The 26,522-nt window shown below is 43.9% G+C and overlaps 1 protein-coding gene across 1 annotated transcript in view; it reads left to right on the plus strand.

The window, feature by feature from the left end:
* The window catches only part of GNPNAT1 (glucosamine-phosphate N-acetyltransferase 1), a 722,404-nt gene that overhangs the window by 533,370 nt on the left and 162,512 nt on the right, over nucleotides 1-26,522 (plus strand). Inside the window, exon 5 of the mRNA XM_044074400.1 lies at nucleotides 20,354-20,415. Coding sequence (XP_043930335.1) covers nucleotides 20,354-20,415 — 62 coding nt within the window. The remainder of the gene's footprint in view (nucleotides 1-20,353; nucleotides 20,416-26,522) is intronic.

A 26,522-nucleotide genomic window follows, 5' to 3' on the forward strand; every position in this document is an offset into this window, starting at 1 on the left:
AAAGTCTGGGTCTGGCCACGGCTGGTGTCGCACTTCACCCGACGTCATCTCTCCTGGTCTTCGGGTATAAAGGCATCAGCCGACGCCATTTTCCTCAGTCTTTCTTGCCGCGTGGCGCCAGAAGCAGAAGCTGTTCGCAAGTGCCAGTCGGTCAGATCCAGAGATTACTACTACCGAATATTACTTCGAAGACTTCTAAAAAGCTAAGTACCCCGTTGGGGACTCTCTCTTGCCTCAGCTGATGTCAGAAAAAGTAAATAACTGTTTAACTTGTGGGAAACAAATACCTCATAAGGATTTCCACTCGTACTGCCTACCTTGTTTAGGCCCAGACCACGACGTAGCAGCCTGTTTAGCCTGTGCTTCCTTCAACCGACGAACGCTTAGGCGTCGATCGGAGTTTGCTGAACAGTTTTTCGGCTCAGATTTTGCGTACATTATGCCGTCGGATCCTCCGACTACTCAAATTGTTAAAAAACGCAAAGAAAAAGACCGACACTCGCGGTCCGCGGTTTCGCCCGAAACCACGGTTAAGCAAACCGCGAGTGTCTCGGTTTCGGCCGAAACCGAGCAAACGGGTCAATCTTCAGCCGAATCCATGACTACTACCGAGGCTCCTGCTATCCTAGTTGAATCGGCCTCTGAAGTTTTGCCTACTAATGTGGTTCCTATTGAATTATCAGACACCATCCCTTTGGATGTCTCTACCCCAGCACGTGGTGCTGCTAGGCCTCCTGCAGCCATGTCTATTAAGGCCTTTGCCAGGGCTAAAGCAGCCAAAACTGCTAAATCAGTGCCTGTTAAGCCCCCCTCACACAGGCCCAGTTCCAGTTCACAAATGCTTACTTTGGCAGAGGATCTCATCTCTTTAATTAGGGATCCCAATCTCACCCAGACAGGGCCTCTCAGCCTCCAGAAAAGAGACCTAGAGCAGAGCCCCCAGAGCCAGTGTCCTCTGATGATTCTTCGGATGACTCAGACAATACAGACCATCCAGAGGCTCCTTTTTCTACTTATGAAGATTCCGATGCTGAAGAATCTATTCCATCTGCCTCTCCACCAGAGGAATTTTCCTTTGGGGAAACCTTACATGCCATGAGAGAACAATTCCAATGGCAGGGACAAGATTTCTCAGATTCAAGAAAAAGGCTTAGGACCTTTCTTCACTTACCACAACATAGGCCCTTGGCTATACCTCCAGTTCTGCCTGTTGTGGATGATGCATTATGCATTTAATGATGTTTGCACTGCTCCTGATACTTTACCTCCAGCCCCTGCCAAACCAGATAGGTTCTACAGGGTACCCGACACTCATCACCACCTATACAAAGCCCCACTTGCAGATCCTGAGACTATCTTCCAGGGGCCTAAGGCAGTAGCTTCGACCTCAGCAAAAAACCCTCTCCCTTCTGAAAGGGAATCCAGGTCCTTAGAGAGATGGGGGAAAAAAGTTTACACCTCTGCTACTCTCTCAGCTAGAGCTTTGAACTGTCAGTTTCATATGATCCAATACCAAGAGTTTATGCTTGATCAGTTAACTAAGAAATTGTCCTCTGACTCCTTAGATAAGAAATATGTTTTAGAAATGGTGAATAACATTCAGCAGGTTAGTAACCATTCTTTAAAATGTGGCTATGATGCACTGGAGGCTTCATTTAGATCAGCCATGACTGGCACTGTTATAAGAAGGCATGCATGGTTGAAAGAACAGGTCTTGCCGGACCATGTTAAAGCAAAGCTGTTAGATGCTCCTATGGATAAGGCCAGTCTGTTTGGTGCTCCTGCTCAGCAAGTAATGAAGAAAATGGAAGAGAAGGCAAAATCTGTACAAACAGTTAAGGATTTCTTACAGGTTCAGCCCCCAAGGTTTAGCAGGAACTGGCCTTCCAAAAATTGGTCCTTTCCAGACTCCTCAAAATCTCAGAGAGGCAGGAATAGACGTGCCAGAGGCAGAAATCAATCCAGAGGAGGTGCCTACAGAGGACGCCAGTGGCAAGGCAATAACCAGCGAGGCACATACACAACCACTGCCACTGCACCAGGACAATCACAGTGACTTGGCTCTGACACTGCCTACCAGGGAACAAATAGCAGCACCTTCAGGCGGAAAGTTAGCTTTATTTTCAAAAAAATTGGCACTATATCACAAAAGACAAGTGGATTTTGCAGACCATAGACCAAGGCTACAGGTTTCACTTCCACACCTTACCAGTGAAAAGAGGAATGCCAAACCTACCTCCAAATCAAAAAACAGAAGCTCTAAAACAGATAGCTCAATTAACAAAGATGAGAGCTGTGGAAAGAGTACCACTAACAGAACAGGGCAAAGGATTCTACTCCAGACTCTTCCTAGAACCAAGAAAAGAGAAATGTTGGAGACCTATTCTCGACATGTCCGTCTTAAACACATTTATCATTGTCCCAAAATTCAAAATGCTGACCCTTCAGCAACTTCTTCCCATGCTGGGCAAGGAGTTTTGGCTGGTAACTCTAGATCTCAAGGAGGCATACCTGCACGTCCCCATACGACCAAATTGCAGAAGATACCTCAGATTTCTTGCAGGATCAGAGCATTATCAATTCTCAGCATTGCCCTTTGGCTTATCTACTGCGCCCAGAGTATTCACAAAATGCCTGGCATCAGTAATCGCTCATTGCAGGCTACAGGGAATCCAAATTTATCCATACCTGGACGACTGCCTGATACAAGCGGACAACAAAAGCAAGCTGACAAAAGACTTACAAAGAGTCATTTGCTTACTACAAGCCCTGGGATACACAGTCAATTTAAAAAAGTCAAGACTGATACCATCCCAAACAAGAACATTCTTGGGTGCGGAATTGGACACAGTAAAACAGATGGCATTCCTAACTGCAGAAAAACAAGAACAACTCCCTCTTTACTTCTTGGCATTAACAAAACAGAACAAACTAACAGCAAGAAAAGTACTGCAGGCCTTGGGCTTCATGGCATCATGCATAATCCTGGTCCCCCATGCCAGACTGCATATGAGAAAGCTACAGTGGTACCTAAAGAATTTATGGTCTCAACACAGGCACAGCTTAGAAAACAAAATCCCACTAATCCCATGCCTGAAGCAAGAGTTCCTATGGTGGGCTCAAGCATGCCAGTCAAACCCAGGCTTGCCTTTCCACAAATTTCAAGCAAGCCAAACCATCACAACGGACGCCTCAGATCTAGGCTGGGGGCACACATGCTGGACAAATGCATACAAGGATTATGGACTCCAGACCAGCTGCACCTGCACATAAATAAAAAAGAAATGCTGGCAGTAAAACTAGCAATCCAGAATTTCAGACCATTCCTCAAAGAAGGCCATTTAATGATAAGGACAGACAACACCACAGTCATGTGGTACATCAACAAACAGGAGGCACTCATTCATACCCCTATGCAGAATGACTCTGGACCTTTGGAATATGGCTCTGAGCTACAACATCCAGTTACAGGCAATATTTGTACCGGAAAGAAAACATCCTAGCAGACATGTTAAGCAGAACTACCTCGGATGCTCACGAATGGATGCTACACCCGAACATCTTCAAGGCCATCACAAAGAAATGGGGAATGCCACAAATAGACCTATTCGCATCCCCACTCAATCACCAGCTCAAGAAATTCTGCACAAGGACATACCACCCACTAGCATGGAAGGTGGACTCTCTATCCTTCAGTTGGAAAGGCCTGACAGCATATGCATTTCCACCTCTCCCTTTGATGCACAAGGTACTACTGAAAATCAAAGAGGAACGTCCAAGGATAATTCTGATACCTCCAAATTGGCCAAGACAACACTGGTATCCATTGCTGAGGAGCATGTCTCGGGGGAGGACGTGGAAACTACCCCTGATGCCTTTGATGTTAACTCAGAACAACTACAACATCATGCATCCAAACCTAAAAACTCTGCAACTGACTGCCTGGAACATCACGTAACAGCAACTAACCCAGACTTATCCCAAAGGGTGAAAGACATTATCCTTGAAGCCCGCAGACCTTCAACAAGAAGGAACTATGCAGGAAAATGGAAAAGGTTTGTCATTTGGAGTACTGAAAGAGGAAAAGATGTGTCAAAGATAGACATTGCTAACATCCTGGAGTACTTGGCAGAGCTTCTACATACAGGCCTGTCCTATTCCTCCATCAAGATACATGCATCAGCTATTTCTGCAGAATACGGCTTGATCCCCTGTCTTCTCACATCCTCTACTCAGGCAGTTCCTCAGAGGAATCAAGAATGTAAAACCTCCTAGGAAACCACCATTACCAGCATGGGACTTGAACTTTGTGCTAGAAAAATTGACACTCCCTCCATTTGAACCAGCAGCAACAGCAGATCTTCAACACCTATCATGGAAAACTGCTTTCCTACTGGCAATTACTTCAGCAAGAAGGGTTTCGGAACTACAGGCCTTAGTGGCAGTACAACCCTTCCTAATCTTCCATCAAGATAGTGTCCATGAGAACTAATCCTACATTTATGCCTAAGGTGGTATCCAGAGTGTCTCTAAACCAGGCAATCCACCTACCTACCTTCTTTCCCAATCCACAGAACAGGGGGGAAAGACTGCTGCATACCTTGGATGTACATAGACAGTTACGCTACTACCTGGACAGAACCAAAGGTAACAGAAAAACTGACCAGCTTTTAGTAGCCTATGCAACAGGAAGGGAAGGAAAAGCAATTTCCAAACAGACAATCTCTAAATGGATAGGAAATTGCATAAGATTCTGTTACTCCTACCATGGAAAGCAAATTCCACAGAACATAAGACCTCACTCTACAAGGGCTACAGCCACTACCACAGCTTTCTTACGAGGAGTGGCTACCAAGGACATTATTGAGGCGGCTACTTGGACCTCCGTGCATACATTTGCCAAGCATTACAACTTACCTCTATATTCTAGATCCCGAGCAGGGTTTGCCACTGCTGTTTTGCAAGGGATCCTAACTACAGCATAATTCTTCTTCCTCCTCCCCTAGTTTGGCTATGATATTCTACCCATTTGTTATGACTGCAGATGCATCCTTGAAGGACATAGTACAGTTTTGTACCTACCATAAATGTAGATGTCCGAACAGGATAGCATCTGCAGTCAGGATTACCCACCCTCCTTCCCCTCTGTGGTACTCCTAGGGTATTTACCCTCCTAATAGCTAGCTAGGGGGGGATCTCTTATGGTGTATTTGTTTGTATATATGTACATACATGCTTATTTTTTGTGTTTGCCTACTATTTTTTTTGGAAACATTGGCATTTATCTAAAATTTAGTTTTCCAAGAGGGCAACTGGCATCTGGGGCAAGAAACACTGAGGAAAATGGCATCGGCTGATGCCTTTATACCCAAAGACCAGGAGAGATGACGTCGGGTGAAGTGCGACACCAGCCGAGGCCAGACCCAGACTTTGGAATCCGGCCGACCGAAGGGCTGCCTGATGACAGGACAACCCATTTGTTATGACTGCAGATGCTATCCTGTTCGGACATCTACATTTATGGTAGGTACAAAACTGTACTTTATCAAATCTACTAAAATTAAAAACTAAAGTAAAAATTCACACGCTCCAAGCGCACATCCAAAGCAATCCCCAAACCCAAAGCCGTGCTCGATTCTAAGCACAAAAGTAAAATGTATTTAAAAAATAAAACATGGACTGAATTTCCCTTCCACTTCAAACACACACTATACAAAATGCTTGTCTGCTTGCTTCGTTCTTCTAATAAACGCGTCCCAGTGCTACTGTGCTTCCTTCAAATCACATCTCAGAAATATAAACACACACACACACACACACACACACACACTATTCCTTCACATCTCAGAAATATAAACACACACACACTATAAAAAATTACATTTCATCAATAACCCCCGGACCCCATCTTTCGAGTCACTTACCTCCTAGCCTTCAGTGTAAAAGTTGTAAAAAACCATAAAACGCCAAAAACACGCTCCATTCGGTTTGTAGTACTCCACGTGGAAGAACGATGCTGACTCACATCCACAGATTCCGAGAACTGCAATCGCCTAGCCAATAGGTACATCCGACTCCCAACGAAGGAAGGAACAAGAGGTAGGAAGAAGTGGGGGCTGTCTGTGCTACTGTGGATAGGATGGAAAACAAGTTTGTGCTTAAGTTGAAGTGGGGGAGGGCGCATTTCTAGCCTGTATGGGCGTCGTGCGTCGGTGACTGACATTTGAAAAATAAATTTGTTGTCTTTTCAGCTTTCCCGGTTAGCGTTACTTCACAGCAGAATTGCGCCCTTTTGAGGCCGGCATGTACGGCGCCCTAGGCGGTCGCCTAGTTCGCCTATGCCTAAGGCCGGCCATGGTCAGGACTACTCTGACTCAAAGCAAAGGCTCAGAGAGTTTCTTTTACTCCCCCAGCACAGACCACTTGCCATCCCCCCAGTTTTAGACATTGTGGATAATGTTTACTTAGAATCCAGTTTGAACCCAGATTCTTTGCCTCCTGCTCCAGCCAAACCTGACAGATACTATAGAGTGCCTGATTCCCACAAATTCCTTTATAAAAGCCCTGTTGCTGATCCAGAGACCATCTCCCAGGGTCCCAAAGGGGCTAAGGCTTCTATGGCAAAAAATCCTGTACCCTCTGAAAGGAACTCCAGAGCACTAGACAGGTGGGGGGAAAAGGTTTACACCTCAGCCACTCCAGCTATGAGGGCACTAAATTGCCAATTCCACATGCTAAAATATCAGCAATTTCTAATGTCTCAGTTAAAACAAAAAATGAGCACACTCCCTCAGCAGTCTGAATTGAAAGAAATGCAGGATCTCTTGCATGCAACTGAACAGGTTGGCAAACATACTTTACAATGTGGGCTTGATTCTTTGGAGGCTTTCTGCAGAGCAGCTGTCACTGGGTCTGTTATACGTAGGCATGCTTGGTTAAAGGAACAAACTCTGCCTCATGTTAAAGCAAAGCTTCTAGATGCTCCCTTACAATAGGATGTTCTTTTTGGAGTTGAAGCAGAAGAAGTCTTAAGAAAATGGAGGATAAGGCAAAATCTATGCAGACAGTCAAAGATTTTCTACAGGTACAGCCCCCTCGCTTCAGCAGAAATTGGCCAACAAAAAATTGGTCCTTTCCAGCTACTGACAGACCACAGAGGGGTAAATACAGATGCCCAAGAGGCAGAGGACAGCCACAAGCCCAGTACAAACCTCGACAATGGGGCACTGCAACACAGAAGGGAGGAGAAGACAGGTCCCAGACTACCAGAAGGCAAACTCAATGACTTGCACCTCATCTGGCCAAACAAGACTATCTTGACAGCCCCCTTGGGAGGAAAACTCGCATTTTTTTAGACAACTGGCACATTAAGGGCAAATGGGTTCTAGACATAATTTCACGAGGATACAGATTCCATTTTCACACCTTGCCAATGAAAAGGGGAATGCCAAACCTGTCACAAAATCAATGGGCAGAGGCACAAAAACAAATTACAGCTCTCATGGACATGACAGCCATTCAACTGGTACCTACTCGAGAGCAAGGCCAAGGATTTTACTCAAGACTTTTCCTAGTTCCCAGAAAGGACAATGCCTGGAGACCAATTCTGGACTTTTCAATTCTAAACACCTTCTTACAAGTACCCAATTTCAAGATGCTAACACTACAGCAGCTTCTTCCCATGTTGGGCAAGAAAGCATGGCTAGTAACGTTGGACCTCAAGGAGGCATACCTGCATGTCCCTGTCAAGACAAAGTTGCAGAAGATACCTCCACTTCATTGCAGGTACAACCCATTACCAATTCTCTGCACTGCCCTTTGGCTTATCTACTGCGCCCAGGGTCTTCACAAAATGCCTGGCACCAGTAATTGCATACTGCAGACAAAGAGGAATTCAAATATACCCATACCTGGACGACTGCCTCATCCAAGCAGAAAGCAAGGACATCCTCTTACAACATCTGTCTTTTGTAAAACATCTTCTAAGTTGCCTGGGGTACACAGTAAACGAAAAGAAATCAAAACTAGTACCCTTACAAAATATGACATTTCTGGGTGCCAGCTTGAATACAACGGCCCAGAAGGCTTACCTGACGCCAGACAAACAACTACAACTGACTCAATATTTCAAAACAATGGCAACAAAGACCCAACTACCTGCAAGAAAAATTTGGCAGGCCTTGGGCTTCATGGCATCTTGCATACTACTAATACCATTTGCAAAGCTGCATATGAGGAAATTACAGTGGTACCTAAGAAGTGTATGGTCTCAACACAGCCACAGCTTGGAGACAATAATATCTCTCATTCCCTGCCTACAACAGGAGTTTCTATGGTGGTCACAGGCATGTCACCTCAACAAGGGTCAGCCTTTCACCTTGCCCTCAGCCAGACAAACTATGACAACAGATGCATTGGACTATGCCTGGGGGGCACACATGGCAGGACAGTGCGTTCAAGGCATATGGACTGCAGACCAAAGGAATCTGCACATCAATCAAAAAGAGATGCTAGCTGTACAGAATGCTCTGACAGCCTTCAATAATCTATTACATCCAGGACAACTTACAATAAGGACGGACAACACCACAGTAATGTGGTACATAAACAGACAAGGGGGTACACACTCCTACCCTCTATGCAGGCAAGCAATGACCTTGTGGAACACAGCTCTGGCTTACCAAGTTCAGTTACAAGCTCAATTCCTGCCAGGAAAAAAGAACACATTGGCAGACGACCTCAGCAGAAACATCATGGATCCCCACGAGTGGAAACTGGATCCACAAGTATTTGCAATGATAACTCAAAAATGGGGCCTTCCAGACATAGACCTGTTTGCCAGTCCTCAAAACTATCAACTAACACAATTTTGTACAAGGACACTGCACTATCAAGCTTGGAAAGTGGACGCACTCTCATTCAGTTGGAAAAACCTGACAGTATATGCCTTCCCTCCATTGCCTCTCCTCACAAAGGTGCTTCTGAAAGTCAGAAAGGAGAGACCACGACTGATACTCATAGCCCCAGACTGGCCACGCCAGCACTGGTACCCACTATTGAGGAATATGGCCCAGGGCCCACCTTGGATTTTACCACAAATTGCCAATTTGCTCATAGCAAAACAATCAGATTCTTCACAGCCAGCTCAAAACCTTAAATCTGGCTGCATGGCAAATCACCTAAGCATCCAGCCAGCTCCTCTTTCCCAAGCAGTTACGGATGTTATTCTGGAAGCTAGGAGGCCCAGCACCAGGAAGGCCTATTCGGATAAATGGAAAAGGTTTTGCACCTAACACACTTCAGCCTTACATGCCTCAGATTCTACAGTATTTAACTGAGATGTTGCACAAAGGACTTTCTTTTTCTTCCATTAAAATCCATGCATCAGCTATTTCAACCCACTACAACACAGATCCACCCTTATTTTCGCATCCACTTCTAAGGCAGTTTCTCAGAGGGGCAAAGAACATTAGGCCCCCCCAGGAGAGCACCCACACCAACAAGGGACCTCAATTTTGTTCTGGAAAAACTTATGCTACCTCCCTTTGAACCAGCTTTCTCTGCAGATCTACAGTTTCTATCATGGAAGACTGCCCTGCTGCTAGCAATAACTTCAGCTAGAAGAGTCTCAGAGCTGCAGGCACTAATGGCAGTTGAACCTTTCCTCATTTTCCATCAAGACAGAGTTTCTCTACGAACTAATCCTTCCTTCATGCCTAAGGTGGTTTCCAGTGTTGCTTTAAATCAAACCATCCACTTACCCACCTTCTTCCCAAATCCACAGAACAAAGGAGAAAGACTCCTGCATTCCTTGGACATTCACAGGCAACTTTGTTACTACTTGGATAAAACTAAGGCTTTCAGAAAATCTGACCAGCTCTTTGTATCCTATGCTACAGCTTCACAAGGGAAGGCTTTATCAAAACAAACTATTTCCAAATGGATAGGACATTGCATTCATTTTTGCTATACCCATCATGGAAAACCAGTTCCTGCTACCATTAGGCCCCACTCTACCAGGGCAACAGCTACATCTACAGCCTTCCTCAGGGGGGTTCCAACCAAGGAGATTTTGGAAGCTGCAACTTGGAGTTCAGTACACACCTTTACCAAACACTATCACTTACCTCTTTACTCTAAGACTAGAGCTGGCTTCGCCACTGCAGTTCTGCAGGGCCTTCTAGCCTCCTCTAACCCTCTATAACTCCTCCACCCATCCTTAGCTTTGGGATTCTACCCAAGTGTGATGACTGCAGCAGGGTAACATGATGAACATAGTACAGTTTTGTACCTACCATAAATGTAGATGTTCGAGTGTACACCCTGCTGCAGTCCAGGTTACCCTCCCTCCATCCCCTCTGATCTAACTGGCTAAATCTCTACAATACCTTCCTGATGTATTTGCTTATAGCTGGAGGGATTTTGTGTTTGTGTAAAAATTACTTAATTTGGTACTAATTACTGACCACCTTTTTGGGGGCACCTGACATCTGGGGCAAGAAAAACTGAAGAAAATGGCGTCGGATGCATTATATATACCCCTGGTGCACTGACGTCAAGGAAGAAGTGACAGCAAATGACGCCGGACCAAGACTTTGGAATTCCGGCAGACTGCGGGACCGCCCGACGACAGGATAACCCAAGTGTGATGACTGCAGCAGGGTGTACACTCGAACATCTACATTTATGGTAGGTACAAAACTGTACTTTCTCTCTCTTCTAAGCATCAGGGCTGTTCAACCTGTCCTAGAAGAAGAATGGGGGCAAGGTTTTTACTCAAGACTTTTCCTGGTACCCAGAAAAGACAATTCCTGGCGTCCTATCCTGGACCTGTCTATCATAAACACTTTTTTTGGTAATCCCAAAATTCAAAATGGTAACTCTTCATCAGCTGCTTCCCATGCTAGGCAAAAATGCCTGGTTGGCAACACTGGATTTAAAGGAAGCCTACCTGCACATCCCAATAAGAGAATCTTGCAGACGATAATCTACGCTTTAGAGCAGGCTGCATGCCCTATCAGATGTTCTTCGTGTTTTACTGTTGCAGTCATCACATTTGGGTTATCCGCTTGCAGGTACCCCTCAGTCATCCTGATTATCAAAGTCTTGGGTCCTGCATTGGTTGCTGTCTCATCTTCCATGACGTCAGGTAGTCAGGGGTATAAAGCATGCAGCTGACGCCATTTTATCAGTCTTTCTTGCTGTGCGGTGCCCGAAGCAGAAGCAGTTCACAAGTGCCGGTCGGCAGACTCCTGAAATTTTCGTTTTCGACTCTCAGATCCGAAGCCTTCAACTAAGCTAAGTACCTCGTTGGGGATTCTTTTTCTTGCTCTAAACTGATGTCAGTAAAAGTTAACAATTGTATTTCTTGTGGAAAGCAAATACCTTATAAAGATTTCCATTTGTACTGCATTCCTTGCCTAGGCCCAGACCACGACATACCTCACTGTCAGTTTTGTGCCTTATTCAATCCTCAAACTATTCATCGTCTGTTCATTTTCGCATATAAATATTTTGGTACTCTGTTCAATTATCCAGAAATGGCTTTGGTCAGCCACCCGACTACCGACATTCCAAAAAAATGCAAAGATAAAGACAGAGACAGACCACATTGGTCCAAAGCTGCCGACAATGATGTCCTTCAAGGATGCATCTGCAGTCATAACAAATGGGTTGTCCTGTCGTCAGGCAGCCCTTCGGTCGGCCGGATTCCAAAGTCTGGGTCCGGCTTCGGCTGATGTCGCACTTCACCCGACGTCATCTCTGCTGGTCTTCTGGTATAAAGGCATCAGCCAACGCCATTTTCCCCAGTCTTTCTTGCCGCGTGGCGCCCGAAGCAGAAGCTGTTCGCAAGTGCCGGTCGGTCAGATCCAGAGATTACTACTACCGAATACTACTTCGAAGACTTCTAAAAGCTAAGTACCCCGTTGGGGACTCTTTCTTGCCTCAGCCGATGTCAGAAAAAGTAAATAACTGTTTAACTTGTGGGAAACAAATACCTCATAAAGATTTCCACTCTTACTGCCTACCTTGCTTAGGCCCAGACCACGACGTAGCAGCCTGTTTAGCCTGTGCTTCCTTCAACCGACGAACGCTTAGGCCGGTCGGAGTTTGCTGAACAGTTTTTCGCTCAGATTTTCGTACATTATGCCGCCGGATCCTCCGACTACCCAAATTGTTAAAAACGCAAAGAAAAGACCGACACTCGCGGTCCGCGGTTTCGGCGAAACCATGGTTAAGCAAGCGAGTGTCTCGGTTTCGGCCGAAACCGAGAAAACGGGTCAATCTTCAGCCGAATACATGACTACTACTGAGGCTCCTGCTACCTTAGTTGAATCGGCCTCTGAAGTTTTGCCTACTACTGTGGTTCCTAGTGAATTATCAGACACCATCCCTTTGGATGTCTCTACCCCAGCACGTGGTGCTGCTAGGCCTCCTGCAGCCATGTCTATTAAGGCCTTTGCTAGGGCTAAAGCAGCCAAAACTGTTAAATCAGTGCCTGCTAAGCCCCCCTCACACAGGCCCACTTCTAGTTCACAAATGCTTACTCTGGCAGAGGATTTAATATCCTTAATTAGGGGATCCCAATCTCACCCAGACAGGGCCTCTCAGCCTCCAGAAAGAGACCTAGAGCAGAGCCCCGAGCCAGTGTCCTCTGATGATTCTTTGGATGACTCAGACATTACAGATCAGCCAGAGGCTCCTTTTTCTACTTATGAAGATTCCGATGCTGAAGAATCCATTCCATCTGCCTCTCCACCAGAGGAATTTTCCTTTGGGAAACCTTACATGCCATGAGAGAACAATTCCAATGGCAGGGACAAGATTTCTCAGATTCAAGAAAAGGCTTAGGACCTTTCTGCACTTACCACAACATAGGCCCTTAGCTATACCTCCAGTTCTGCCTGTTGTGGATGATGCATTTAATGATGTTTGCACTGCTCCTGATACTTTACCTCCAGCCCCTGCCAAACCAGATAGATTTTACAGGGTGCCAGACACTCATCACCACCTATACAAGGCCCCACTTGCAGATCCTGAGACTATATCCCAGGGGCCTAAGGCAGTAGCCTCGACCTCAGCAAAAACCCTCTCCCTTCTGAAAGGGAATCCAGGTCCTTAGAGATGGGGGAAAAAGTTTACACCTCTGCTACTCTCTCAGCTAGAGCTTTAAACTGTCAGTTTCATATGATCCAATACCAAGAGTTTATGCTTGATCAGTTAACTAAGAAGCTGTCCTCTGATGACTCCTTAGATAAGAAATATGTTTTAGAAATGGTGAATAACATTCAGCAGGTTAGTAACCATTCCTTAAAATGTGGCTATGATGCACTGGAGGCTTCATTTAGATCAGCCATGACTGGCACAGTGATAAGAAGGCATGCATGGTTGAAAGAACAGGTCTTGCCGGATCATGTTAAAGCAAAGCTGTTAGATGCTCCTATGGATAAGGCCAGTCTATTTGGTACCCCTGCTCAGCAAGTAATGAAGAAAATGGAAGAGAAGGCAAAATCTGTACAAACAGTTAAGGATTTCTTACAGGTTCAGCCCCAAGGTTTAGCAGGAACTGGCCTGCCAAAAATTGGTCCTTTCCAGACTCCTCAAAATCTCAAAGAGGCAGGAATAGGCGGCTCTAGAGGCAGAAATCAATCCAGAGGAGGTGCCTACAGAGGACGCCAGTGGCAAGGCAATAACCAGCGAGGCACAGACACAACCACTGCCACTGCAACAGGACAATCACAGTGACTTGGCTCTGACACCGCCTACCAGGGAGCAAATAGCAGCACCTTTAGGCGGAAAGTTAGCCTTATTTTCAAAAATTGGCACTATATCACAAAAGACAAGTGGATTTTGCAAACCATAGACCAAGGCTACAGGTTCCACTTCCACACCTTACCAGTAAAAAGAGGAATGCCAAACCTACCTCCAAATCAAAAAACAGAAGCTCTAAAGCAGATAGCTCAATTAACAAAGATGAGAGCTGTGGAAAGAGTACCAATAACAGAACAGGGCAAAGGATTCTACTCCAGACTCTTCCTAGTACCAAGAAAAGAGAAAAGTTGGAGACCTATTCTCGACCTGTCCATCTTAAACACATTCATCATTGTCCCAAAATTCAAAATGCTGACCCTACAGCAACTTCTTCCCATGCTGGGCAAGGAGTGTTGGCTGGTGACTCTAGATCTCAAGGAGGCATACCTGCACGTCCCCATATGACCAAATTGCAGAAGATACCTCAGATTTCTTGCAGGATCAGAGCATTATCAATTCTCAGCATTGCCCTTTGGCTTATCTACTGTGCCCAGAATATTCACAAAATGCCTGGCATCAGTAATCGCTCATTGCAGGCTACAGGGAATCCAAATTTATCCATACCTGGACGACTGCCTGTTTCAAGCGGACAACAAAAGCAAGCTGACAACAGATTTACAAAGAGTCATTTGCTTACTACAAGCCCTGGGATACACAGTCAATTTAAAAAAGTCAAGACTGATACCATCCCAGACAAGAACATTCTTGGGTGCGGAATTGGACACAGTAAAACAAATGGCATTCCTAACTGCAGAAAAACAAGAACAACTCCCTCTTTACTTCTTGGCATTAACAAAGCAGAACAAACTAACAGCAAGAAAAGTACTGCAGGCCTTGGGCTTCATGGCATCATGCATAATCCTGGTACCCCATGCCAGACTGCATATGAGAAAGCTACAGTGGTACCTAAAAAATTTATGGTCTCAACACAGGCACAGCTTAGAAACCGAAATTCCAATAATCCCATGCCTGAAACAAGAGTTCCTATGGTGGGCTCAAGCATGCCAGTCAAACCCAGGCTTGCCATTCCACAACTTTCAAGCAAGCCAAACCATCACAACGGACGCCTCAGACCTAGGCTGGGGCACATGTTGGACAAATGCATACAAGGATTGTGGACTCCAGACCAGCTGCACCTGCACATAAACCAAAAAGAAATGCTGGCAGTAAAACTAGCAATCCAGAAATTCAGACCATTCCTCAAAGAAGGCCATTTAATGATAAGGACAGACAACACCACAGTCATGTGGTACATCAACAAACAGGGAGGCACTCATTCATACCCCCTATGCAGGATGACTCTGGACTTTTGGAATATGGCTCTGAGCTACAACATCCAGTTACAGGCAATATTTGTGCCGGGAAAAGAAAACACCCTAGCAGACAGGTTAAGCAGAACCACCTCGGATGCTCACGAATGGATGCTACACCCTGACATCTTCAAGGCCATCACAAAGAAATGGGGAATGCCACAAATAGACCTATTCGCATCCCCACTCAATCACCAGCTCAAAAAATTCTGCACAAGGACATACCACCCACTTGCATGGAAGGTGGACTCTCTATCCTTCAGTTGGAAAGGCCTGACAGCATATGTATTTCCACCTCTTTCTTTGATGCACAAGGTACTACTGAAAATCAAAGAGGAACGTCCAAGGATAATTCTGATACCTCCGAATTGGCCAAGACAACACTGGTATCCATTGCTGAGGAGCATGTCTCAGGGGAGAATGTGGTCAATACCCCTGATGTCTTTGATGTTAACTCAGAACAACTACAACATCATGCACCCAAACCTAAAAACCTTGCAACTGACTGCCTGGAACATCACATAACAGCAACTAACCCAGACTTATCCCAAAGGGTTAAAGACATTATCCTTGAAGCCCGCAGACCTTCAACAAGAAGGAACTATGCAGGAAAATGGAAAAGGTTTGTCATTTGGAGTACTGAAAGAGGAAAAGATGTGTCGAACATAGATATTGCTAACATCCTGGAGTACTTGGCAGAGCTTCTACATACAGGCCTGTCCTATTCCTCCATCAAGATACATGCATCAGCTATTTCAGCAGAATACAGCTTCGATCCACCTGTCTTTTCGCATCCTCTTCTCAGGCAGTTCCTCAGAGGGATCAAGAATGTAAAACCTCCTAGGAAACCACCATTACCAGCATGGGACTTGAACTTTGTGCTAGAAAAATTGACACTCCCTCCATTTGAACCAGCAGCAACAGCAGATCTTCAACACGTATCATGGAAAACTGCTTTCCTACTGGCAATTACTTCAGCAAGGAGGGTTTCGGAACTACAGGCCTTAATGGCAATACAACCCTTCCTAATCTTCCATCAAGATAGAGTGTCCATGAGAACTAATCCTACATTTATGCCTAAGGTGGTATCCAGAGTGTCTTTAAACCAGGCAATCCACCTACCTACCTTCTTTCCCAATCCACAGAACAGGGGGGAAAGACTGCTGCATACCTTGGATGTACATAGACAGTTACGCTACTACCTGGACAGAACCAAAGGTAACAGAAAAACTGACCAGCTTTTAGTAGCCTACGCAACAGGAAGGGAAGGAAAAGCAATTTCCAAACAGACAATCTCCAAATGGATAGGAAATTGCATAAGATTCTGTTACTCCTACCATGGAAAACCAATTCCACAGAACATAAGACCTCATTCTACAAGGGCTACAGCCACTACCTCAGCTTTCTTACGAGGAGTGGCAACCAAGGACATTATTGAGGCGGCTACTTGGACCTCCGTGCATACATTTGCCAAGCATTATAATTTACCTCTGTACTCTAATCCCGAGCAGGGTTTGCCACTGCTGTATTGCAAGGGATCCTAACTACACCATAATTCTTCTTCCTCCTCCCCCAGTTTGGCTATGGTATTCTACCCATTTGTTATGACTGCAGATGCATCCTTGAAGGACATAGTACAGTTTTGTACCTACCATAAGTGTAGATGTCCGAACAGGATAGCATCTGCAGTCAGGATTACCCACCCTCCTTCCCCTCTGTGGTACTCCTAGGGTATTTACCCTCCTAATAGCTAGCTGGGGGGGAGTCTCTTATGGTGTATTTGTTTGTATATATGTACATACATGCTTATTTTTTGTGTTTGCCTTCTACTATTTTGGAAACATTGGCATTTATCCAAAATTTAGCTTTCCAAGTGGGCAACTGGCATCTGGGGCAAGAAACACTGAGGAAAATGGCGTCGGCTGATGCCTTTATACCCGAAGACCAGCAGAGATGACGTCGAGTGAAGTGCGACATCAGCCGAAGCCGGACCCAGACTTTGGAATCCGGCCGACCGAAGGGCTGCCTGACGACAGGACAACCCATTTGTTATGACTGCAGATGCTATCCTGTTCGGACATCTACATTTATGGTAGGTACAAAACTGTACTTTTCTAAGCTAGTCGCCAGTTTGCAGCCCCTGATACCCGCTACTTCAGATTCGCAGGCCTCTACTGAGACCCATTGGGAGTCCGGTGTGCCGCGAGATGCTTCTTCGACTGTGGAACCTGCGGATGTCTTTACCTTGGATGGGTCCAGAGTCGCTGTGCAGGCACCGGCTTCTGAGGGTGTATTCAGGCCTACTGGCTTGCATATTAAACCAACGCCATCTTCTTCTTCAAGGCCTAAAACTCTATCCATGCCTAGAAAACAGACACCCAGACTGCATGGTCAGGCCTCTATGCCTAAAAAACAAATGATAAGAATGGCTGAAGACCTTATTACTCTAATCAGGGAAAGCCACCCTTCTCCCTCTAAGAGACCTAAGACTAATTTTCCTTCTATTTCTTCTGATCAAGATTCTGAAATTTCTGTTTTCTCTGATGACCAGGAGTTGCCCTTATCTACCTATGAGTATTCTGATGCAGAGGACTCCATTCCCTCTTCTTCCCCTCCAGAGGATTTCTCTTTTGGTGAAACCTTGCATACTCTTAGGGAGCATTTCCGCTGTGAAAACCAGGATTACTCTGACTCCAAAAAGAGGCTTAGGGAATTCTTACTCCTACCTCAACACAGGCCTTTAGTTATCGCTCCTGTACAGGACATTGTAGATGATGCCTTCTCGGAATCTAGCCTGGACCCCTGACACTTTACCTCCAGCTCCCAGAAAACTTGACAGCTATTACAGGGTACCTGACTTTCTCAAGTTCCTCTTTAAGAACCCAACTGCGGATCCTGAGACCATTTCACAGGGACCCAAAGGTATTAAGGCTACTACTGCCAAAAACCCTACCCCCTCTGATAGAGATTCCAGAGCCCTGGCTAGATGGGGTAACAAGGTATACATTTCTGCAACTTTGGCCATTAGGGCCTTAAACTGCCAGTTTCATATGCTGAAGTATCAGCAGCATATTATTGGAATGCTTAAACAGAAAATGATGTTGATTCCTGACAATAAAGAATTACAGGATCTAATGCATTCTGTTGAGCAGGTTGGAAAACATACTTTACAATGTGGTTTTGATTCATTAGTGGCATCTTGCAGGGCTGCTGTCACTGGGCCTGTACTTAGAAGGCATGCTTGGCTTAAGGAGCAATCTTTGCCAGATCATGTTAAAGCTAAATTAATGGATGCTCCCTTAAACCAAGAAAGCCTTTTTGGCTTTTTGTTGGAGGTGTAACCTTGTATATAATTGCTTCCCCTTATGGGGTCACCTGACATCTGGGGCAAGAAAAACTGATGTAATGGCGTCGGCTGCATGCTTTATACCCCTGACTACCTGACGTCATGGAAGATGAGACAGCAACCAACACAGGACCCAAGACTATGATCAGGCCAACTGAGGGCTACCTGCAAGCAGATAACCCAAATGTAATGACTGCAACAGTGAATACACTCAAACATCTACATTTATGATAAGTATACACAACTGTACTTTATGAATACTGCAACACGAGAATAGCAGGACATAGATTAGTTGTGTAAGAACTTGCCATAACCTTAGCCATGTTGCAGTATTCAGTCTCCGCCTTCTACACCCTCTTACCCTGTTTATCCTTCTTGTGTGGCATTTCCGTGTCTTCTGTCCATCCAAACAGGGCACAACAAAAGGCACATACCTCTGTAAAGGTACCTTCTTCTTGCCTGGTGGCATAAGGTGTGAAAAGCTTTTTTTTTTTTTTTTTTTTTTTTTTTTTTTTTTTGCTTCCCAGGGGTACTACTGTATGTGGCAGTCATTTTTGAAGTGAAAATATGCAAACGTCACCTTTATAGCCGACGTCCTTATATGGCTCTGACATGCAACATCGCACGTACCTTTGATCCTATGTCTGGTGCTGCAGGCAGCAACCTGCCTACAGTTATGAATACTGCAACATGGAAGAGAAGAACATCTAAGGTAATGGTAAGTTCTTAAACAACTAATCTTTATCTCTGTCCTCCTCTTTTATGTGAAATCAACCCATAAAGAGGAAGAATCCTCCTTAACATCTGAAAAAGATGGTCATTTATCAGTATATTGCCACCCCGTGTATCAGGCCAATGCATTCTAGAGAATGCCAGTTACAGTGGTGTAGAGGGTGCCCCGATTGTGACCCAAATGAAGCACTTCTAAGAAGAAAGCTGGTGTTCACCACCTGAAAGAGCCTCTGACTCCCCCCCCCCCCCCAATCCAGATCAAGCCAGCCCCAAAAGAGGAAATCTTACCAATCTGAGGAAGGCTATTAAAATTTCAAAGTCTTGCATGTATGTAACACTGCAGTGGCTGCATCCTACATATGTTAAAAATTACGTCATGCATCCTCATTTTTAAAATTGTTAGCTGGATAGGTCCAGTGGACATAAATTCAAGGGTGACCAAGGAGCACTTCCAAGTTACGTGACTTGCTGTGATTCATATAGTTTTCAAATGCAGTTTGAGTGAGTCAGTCCCAGCACTACAGGATGAAGCTCTTTAACTCATACTGTTAACCTACTTTGCTGAACTGCCAGACAAGACAAGGGTCATAGTAATATCCTTATTCAAATGGTATGTAGTGTGTACTTGTTGTCTGAGAGAACCACAGGATACTAAGTAGATCCAGCTGAACTTGTAGTTAAGCTTGCTAAGACAGGAAAAAAATAATTAATTAGTTTACGTATTACATAGCATAGGCTTCCCATTTATTGTAGATTGGTTTCATGTCACCTGTGTCTTTGAATGACTAATGTGGATCCCACTCAAATTAAGTTGAATTCTACCCAGAACTGGAATTCTGGGGTGGTATGGGCAAAGTCTGTCACATAATGACCTCTTTACAGAAAAAGGATCATCCCCCAAGATGACCTCATTGGAAAAAGAATACAGTTCTGCAACTCTGTATTGTTTAAATTAGCGGTCATTGCTTTTCATGCACATCACTGTTGTAGACTTCTTGCAATCTTTCACAGGTTTTGTTTCTGAAGTCCTTTATTTTCTTAGGCATGTATAAACGTAAAATACTTTGGCACATGGTTGTCTGTCTTAATTGATACTTCTTCAAATATCTCTATTCATAGTAGTAAATTGAGACCTTTTTTGGTTTGTTTACAGAGAGGAAGAGTAGAAGAAGTTGTAGTAAGTGATGCATGCAGAGGAAAGCAGTTGGGAAAATTGTAAGTACTAATTATTTATCTTTGAATTGCTTATAGTAACTTTTTTCAGAAACCCTAACCATACCTTGAGAGGACTCCTGAAACTTGTTCAAGCCAGTAGGTTTGCCTTCTTAACTTTTTCCCTTTGGGGTCCTGCCCCTTGGCCCACACACACATCACCCTTGCCTGGGTCAAGTGGCATGCTCATCACTACACATCTTTGTTTTCTGTCACATTGTCCAGATCTTTTTGCAGTCATCAAAGAAGAAGAGACTCCCATACATATGCGGTGCCCATATAGCTATTGGTTACTAAAGAATAATTATCACCTTCTTTGTCTATCTTGCTGTTGACCTTCATACAGCATTTTGAACCATCATAAATGATTTTATAGCATCAGTCATCACTGCTAGTCACTGAAACCATTTCGAGTTTGAGACTTTTAGTTCACCACCTCGCAGAGCTATAATCTGAAAGTCACAGGAAATTGCATTATTTGAAACATTATGCACAGAGATTCACTGGTCAAAGGATGCCTGAAATTGGGCATAGGGAAAAAATCATATGTTTCGGTTTGTCTGTAGGACTCATTCATGAAGTATATGGTCAGTCAGTAATCTCTCCCCTCTCATTCCTTCCTCATGGTCTCTGTCTTCACCTGTTGAATACATTGGAAGGGCTCTTCCCTTGCTCCTAATTTTTGGAGTTAATCTTAGGTTGATTTTGAAACTGACACCCTTGCCCTTCAGACTCTAAGCTGTTACTATTGGTAATCATGAATTATTGATGCATTTCTCACATGAAGGGCATAAAGTTACTCTAGTTTGGCAATGTTTTCCACTCATCAGCTCCATTCCACCCTGGCCCCCCAAAGAAAACGTAGGTCTGAACTCTCTAGTAACAGCAGTGACTTCCATGTTGGCTTGCTGCAGGACTAGCTAACCAGCTACTGTATTTTAACTCTAGTTTAAATTTGACATTCATAAGAAAACTCATTAAGAACATGTATGATTTCACCTTGCAATAAGTAGCTAGAGGCAGTCTAGTCAAGTTCTCCCAATACTAGTTACATACTTCTTTGAGGTCTAACTTGCATGTTGTAAATGTGCAGTTCCATACACACAGTAATGTTCAACGTAATGATCAGTGCTGCAGTAGCCAAAGCTAAATGTGTTATAGTATGCCCAAGATATGACCACCGAACAGTTTCTAAAAGCTTTAGTGAACCTTCTATGCCCCCTAACGGCAGGAAGGCTTGAGAGAGATGTATAAAAGGAGTAATTAGGGTGCCAAAAACTTCAGATCTTTCTTGCTGCCAAAGTATGTTCATACTATGTGCTTTGTGTAACTAATGGTTGTCTGGCATTTTTCAAGCTGGCTAGAGAAGTACTCTTTAGGGAGTAATACTTTCCATTTCCTTTTTCTGTAAAAACTGTTAGTTTCCAAAGGAAACTGTGATTTCTTATCTTGAATTTTTATTTTTTATTTATTTGACATTTATTTACCAGGAAGATCTGACTGGACGTATAGTCCATTTTCAGCAGAGGCCTGGGGAGAAAAGCTCCATATTACAAACAAAAAAGATTAACTTGACATTTTACATAGTAGTGGAGTACTGGATTAGTGCAATAACAATAACAACAGTAATAAAAATAACAGTAACATGACAGTGCAAAACTGTAGTAGATATATACAGCAATTGTATGACACAGCCTATCATATGAAAAATTGAGACAAGCTAATTCAGTCAGCAAGTGTTTTCTAAGGGAAAGCTTATTTACATAATAAGGTATTGAGAAAGTGCCAAATAATTAAACGGAGATCACTAAATAATAGAGTGAGGTGATAAGTGACAGGATTTTGGAAGAAGCAAGATTGAAAGTAATTGATAAGGATGTGCATGAGATAGAAGATAAAGAATAAAGTAAAGAGTGATAATAGTGAAATAATGGTGTATATGAAGTTGAGAGACAAAGTAAAAGGGATAAATAAAGTAGGACTAGAGAAGAGCAGGTGGTGGAATTGTAAAAAGGTTATGCATTTGTGTCTTTTAGTAGGGTGTGAAGAAGGGAGAGAAGAAAATGTACTAAGCAAAGCCAGGAGTTGGATAGGTAGACTTTAAAGAATTGTTTGCATTTAAAGATGTTATTAGTATTTTTGATTTCCTGAGGTATATTGTTCCATACCTTAACAATATGATTAGAGAGAGTCATCAAAGCTGTTTGATTTTGTAACGTTTAGTAGAAATTTGTTAGAAGATCTCAAGTTTCTAATACTGATCTGTGGTTGTAGTAGTTGGAGAGATTGACATTTATCACGTTGATATAACATGGAATGAGCACCTGTTGGGTGAAGTTTGAAATTTGGCAGCTCAGGCTAGTTCAGTTGATGAAGAGCATTACGGTGGTGGGATCTAAATGGAGAGTTGCAAATCTACCAAATTTGTTATAGCAAGATTCAAACTTGGCTAAGTCTGTTTTCTTTAGGTTAGTAAAGATAGGTGAAGCATATAGAGGAGTAGATAGTAAGTAAGTTCTGGTGATAGATTGCCTGGTGGAGTCTGGGTGTTAAGTATAAGGAGCCTAGTTTGATATGTGTTTTTTTTTTTTATTATTATTATTATTACTGCTGCTAGGTGTTTATCAGATTTTAAGCCTGTGTCTGTAGTTACCCCAATCAGTTTTGAGAGGGTAACTGGTTGTATTATGGTGTTAGAAGAGGAGGTTTGGTGTTTGTGGGATTTGCTGTTGAAAAAGATCATTAGTTTAGTTTTATTTGAGTTAAGGATAAGTTAATGTTTGAGATCCAGGTTTCTATGGAAGTGAAGAACTGCTGAGTTACCTCTTAGAGTAGTGAGAGGGAGGGTGCAGAGCTGATTAGAGTGGAGTCAGTGCAGAGCAATTTAGAATGGAGTCATCTGCATACTGGATAATGGTGGCAGATTGGGTGGCTTTATGTAGATTATTGGTAAAGTTTGAAAAGAGGAGTGGGCCTAGGATTGATCCTTGTGGCACTCCAACTGAAATGGGTAGTAGAGAAGAGAGATCAGATTGCCATTTAACAGCCTGTTGGCATTCAGATAAGTAACTTTGAAACCGTGTGAGAGCAGGTTGGCTAGGTTTACTTTTAGTAAGGAGAGTTCATGAAGGAACATTTGATGGGATACTGTGTTGAAAGCTTTGAACGTATCTAGAAAGATGAGAGCAACAAGTTGATTATTTTTAAGTTGGTTGTCTGTGTGTGTGAAGCTTAATAGGGCAGCTGCAGTACTATGTCCGGGAAGAAATCCATGTTGGGTGCCTGAAAGTAAGATTGTTGGAAAGGAGATTATTCATGAGGTGGACACATTTTTCCAGTATTTTAGACAGAGGAGGCAGAATTGATATTGGTCTATAGTTGGAAAGGTCTTTTGATATTCCCCCCTTTGTGAAGTGTGGTAATGTAGGATATTTCCAGAGTTTGGAGACTTAATGTTCTGTAATGGGAGGGTTGATTAAGTTAGAGATGGGAAATGCAATGGCATCAGCTGCTAGTTTTAGATATTCAGTGGGCAGTTTATCTGCAGCAATGATAGTGGGTCTAAGTTTAGAGAGCATTCTTTTAATGTTTCTGGTTTGGATAAGTTTGAGAGAGAGAGCAGTGGTGGATGTTCTTCGTGTTTCACTGTTGCAGTCATCACATTTGGGTTATCTGCTTGCAGTAGACCTCAGTCAGCCTCATTATAAAAAGTCTTGGGTCCTGCGTCGGTTGCTGTCTCATCTTCCATGACATCAGGTAGTCGGGGGTATAAAACATGCAGCTGACGCCATTACACCAGTCTTTCTTGCCGTGCGGTGCACAAAGCAGAAGCAGTTTGCAAGTGCCGGTCAGCCGACTCCTGAAATTTCGTTTTCGAGTTTCAGAATCAAAGTCTTCAACTAAAGCTAAGTACCCCGTTGAGGAAACTTTTTCTAGTTCTAAACCGATGTCAGTAAAAGTCAATAATTGTATTTCATGTGGAAAGCAAATACCTCGTAAAGATTTTCATTCGTACTGTATTCCTTGCCTAGGCCCTGACCACGACATACCTCACTGTTGGTTTTGTGCCTTATTTAAACAACAAACTGTTCGTCGTCTGTATATTTACGCTTCAAAATATTTTGGTACTCTGTTCAATTACCCAGATATGGCTTCGGTAAGCCACCCGACTACCGACATTCCGAAAAAATGCAAAGCTAGACAGACCGCCTAGGTCCAAAGCTGCCGACGGTGCTTCTCCTAAGCTAATCACCAGTTCGCCAAGTACTCAGTGAAGCGCTTTCATAGCCCCTGATACCCGCTACTTCAGATTTCCAGGCCTCTACTGAGACCCATTCGGAGTCCGGTATGCCGCGAGATGCTTCAACTGTGGAACCTGCAGATGTCTCTACCTTGGATGGGTCCGGAGCCGCTGTGCAGGCACTGGCTTCTGAGGGTGTATTCAGGCCCTACTGACTTGCATATTAAACCAGCGCCATCTTCTTCTTCAAGGCCTAAAACTCGATCCATGCCTAGAAAACCGATGCCCAGACCGCATGGTCAGGCCTCTATGCCTAAAAAACAAATGATAAGAATAGCTGAAGACCTTATTACTTTAATCAGGGGAAGCCAACCTTCCCCCTCTGAGACCTAGGACTGAATTTGCTTATGATTCTTCTGCTCAGGATTCTGAAATTTCTGTTTCCTCTGATGACCAGGATTTACCCTTATCTACCTATGAGGATTCTGATGCAGAGGACTCTTCCCCTCCAGAGGATTTCTTTTTTGGTGAAACCTTGCATACTCTTAGGGAGCATCTTCTCTGGGAAAGCCATGATTACTCTGATTCTAAAAAGAGGTTTAGGAATTTCTTACTCCTGCCCCAACACAGGCCTTTAGCTATTCCCCCTGTACTGGACATTGATGATGCCTTTTCGGAATGTAGCTTGGCCCCTGACTCCTTACCTCCTGCTCCCAGAAAACCAGATGGATATTACAGGGTTCCTGACTCTCACAAGTTCCTCTTTAAAAATCCTACTGCGGATCCTGATACCATTTCACAGGGACCTAAAGGCATTAAGGCTACTACTGCCAAAAATCCTACCCCCTCTGATAGAGATTCCAGAGAGCTGGTTAGATGAGGTAAGAAAGGTATACACTTCTGCAACCTTGGCCATTAGGGCCTTAAACTGCCAGTTTCATATGTTAAAGTATCAGCAGCAAATTATTGGATTGCTTAAACAGAAAATGATGTTGATTCCTGACTGTGCTGAAAGTAAAGATTTACAGGATCTAACATACTTTGCAATGTGGTTTTGATTCACTAAAGGATCTTGCATGGCTGCTGTCACTGGGTCTGTACTTAGAAGGCATGCTTGGCTTAAGGAGCAATTTTTGCCAGATCATGTTAAAGCTAAATTGCTGGATGCTTCCTTAAACCAGGACCACCTGTTTGGCAACAAAGCAGAAGTAGTACTTAAAAGCACTAATTAATCCTAGCACTAGCCCCCCCCCCTATACTATCCAGAAGGACAAGGCTCTCTGTTCATTCCCCACCAGCCAATCAGAAAAACAGTTTACTCTACCTATTCAGGCATGTCCAAAGGGCAGTTTCCAGTGTACTTTACAGTCCAGCTGGTGGATCTGGGCATTTTGAGGCAAAGTTACAGCTGCCTCATGTGCACAGACAACCCTCTCCTCCTACCACCAAACACTAATATATGCGAGAGATGCAATTGTACAGCCAAACTGGGAGGCAAAGCTCTCTCAACCCAAGACTGGAACTGACAGTCAAGAGAAGGGTAATACTTGCAACACACCACCAGTCTCACATAGACCTAATAAACCAACACCGGCAAGTAACACACATTAATACATAAAAACATACTCGGAGGTCTAAATAAATATCTGCAAAATCAACAGAGACCTCCAAGCAACCTCCACACCCCATCACCAACCATGAAACACATTTCACATAATCAGTGTGCCACGAAATCACAGCCCTTAACGCAAAATAACATACCCAACATACTAGTAATAAGTGACTCTATAGTCAGGCACACTGATGTCCCACTAACTAGGCTGGACAAGGAGAAGGTTACAGTTAGCTGCCTGATGGGTGCCAGGATCCG

This window comes from Protopterus annectens, chromosome 6.part0 (assembly GCF_019279795.1).
Source record: "Protopterus annectens isolate FY-2018-M chromosome 6.part0, PAN1.0, whole genome shotgun sequence".
NCBI classification, from domain to species: Eukaryota; Metazoa; Chordata; order Ceratodontiformes; family Protopteridae; genus Protopterus; species Protopterus annectens.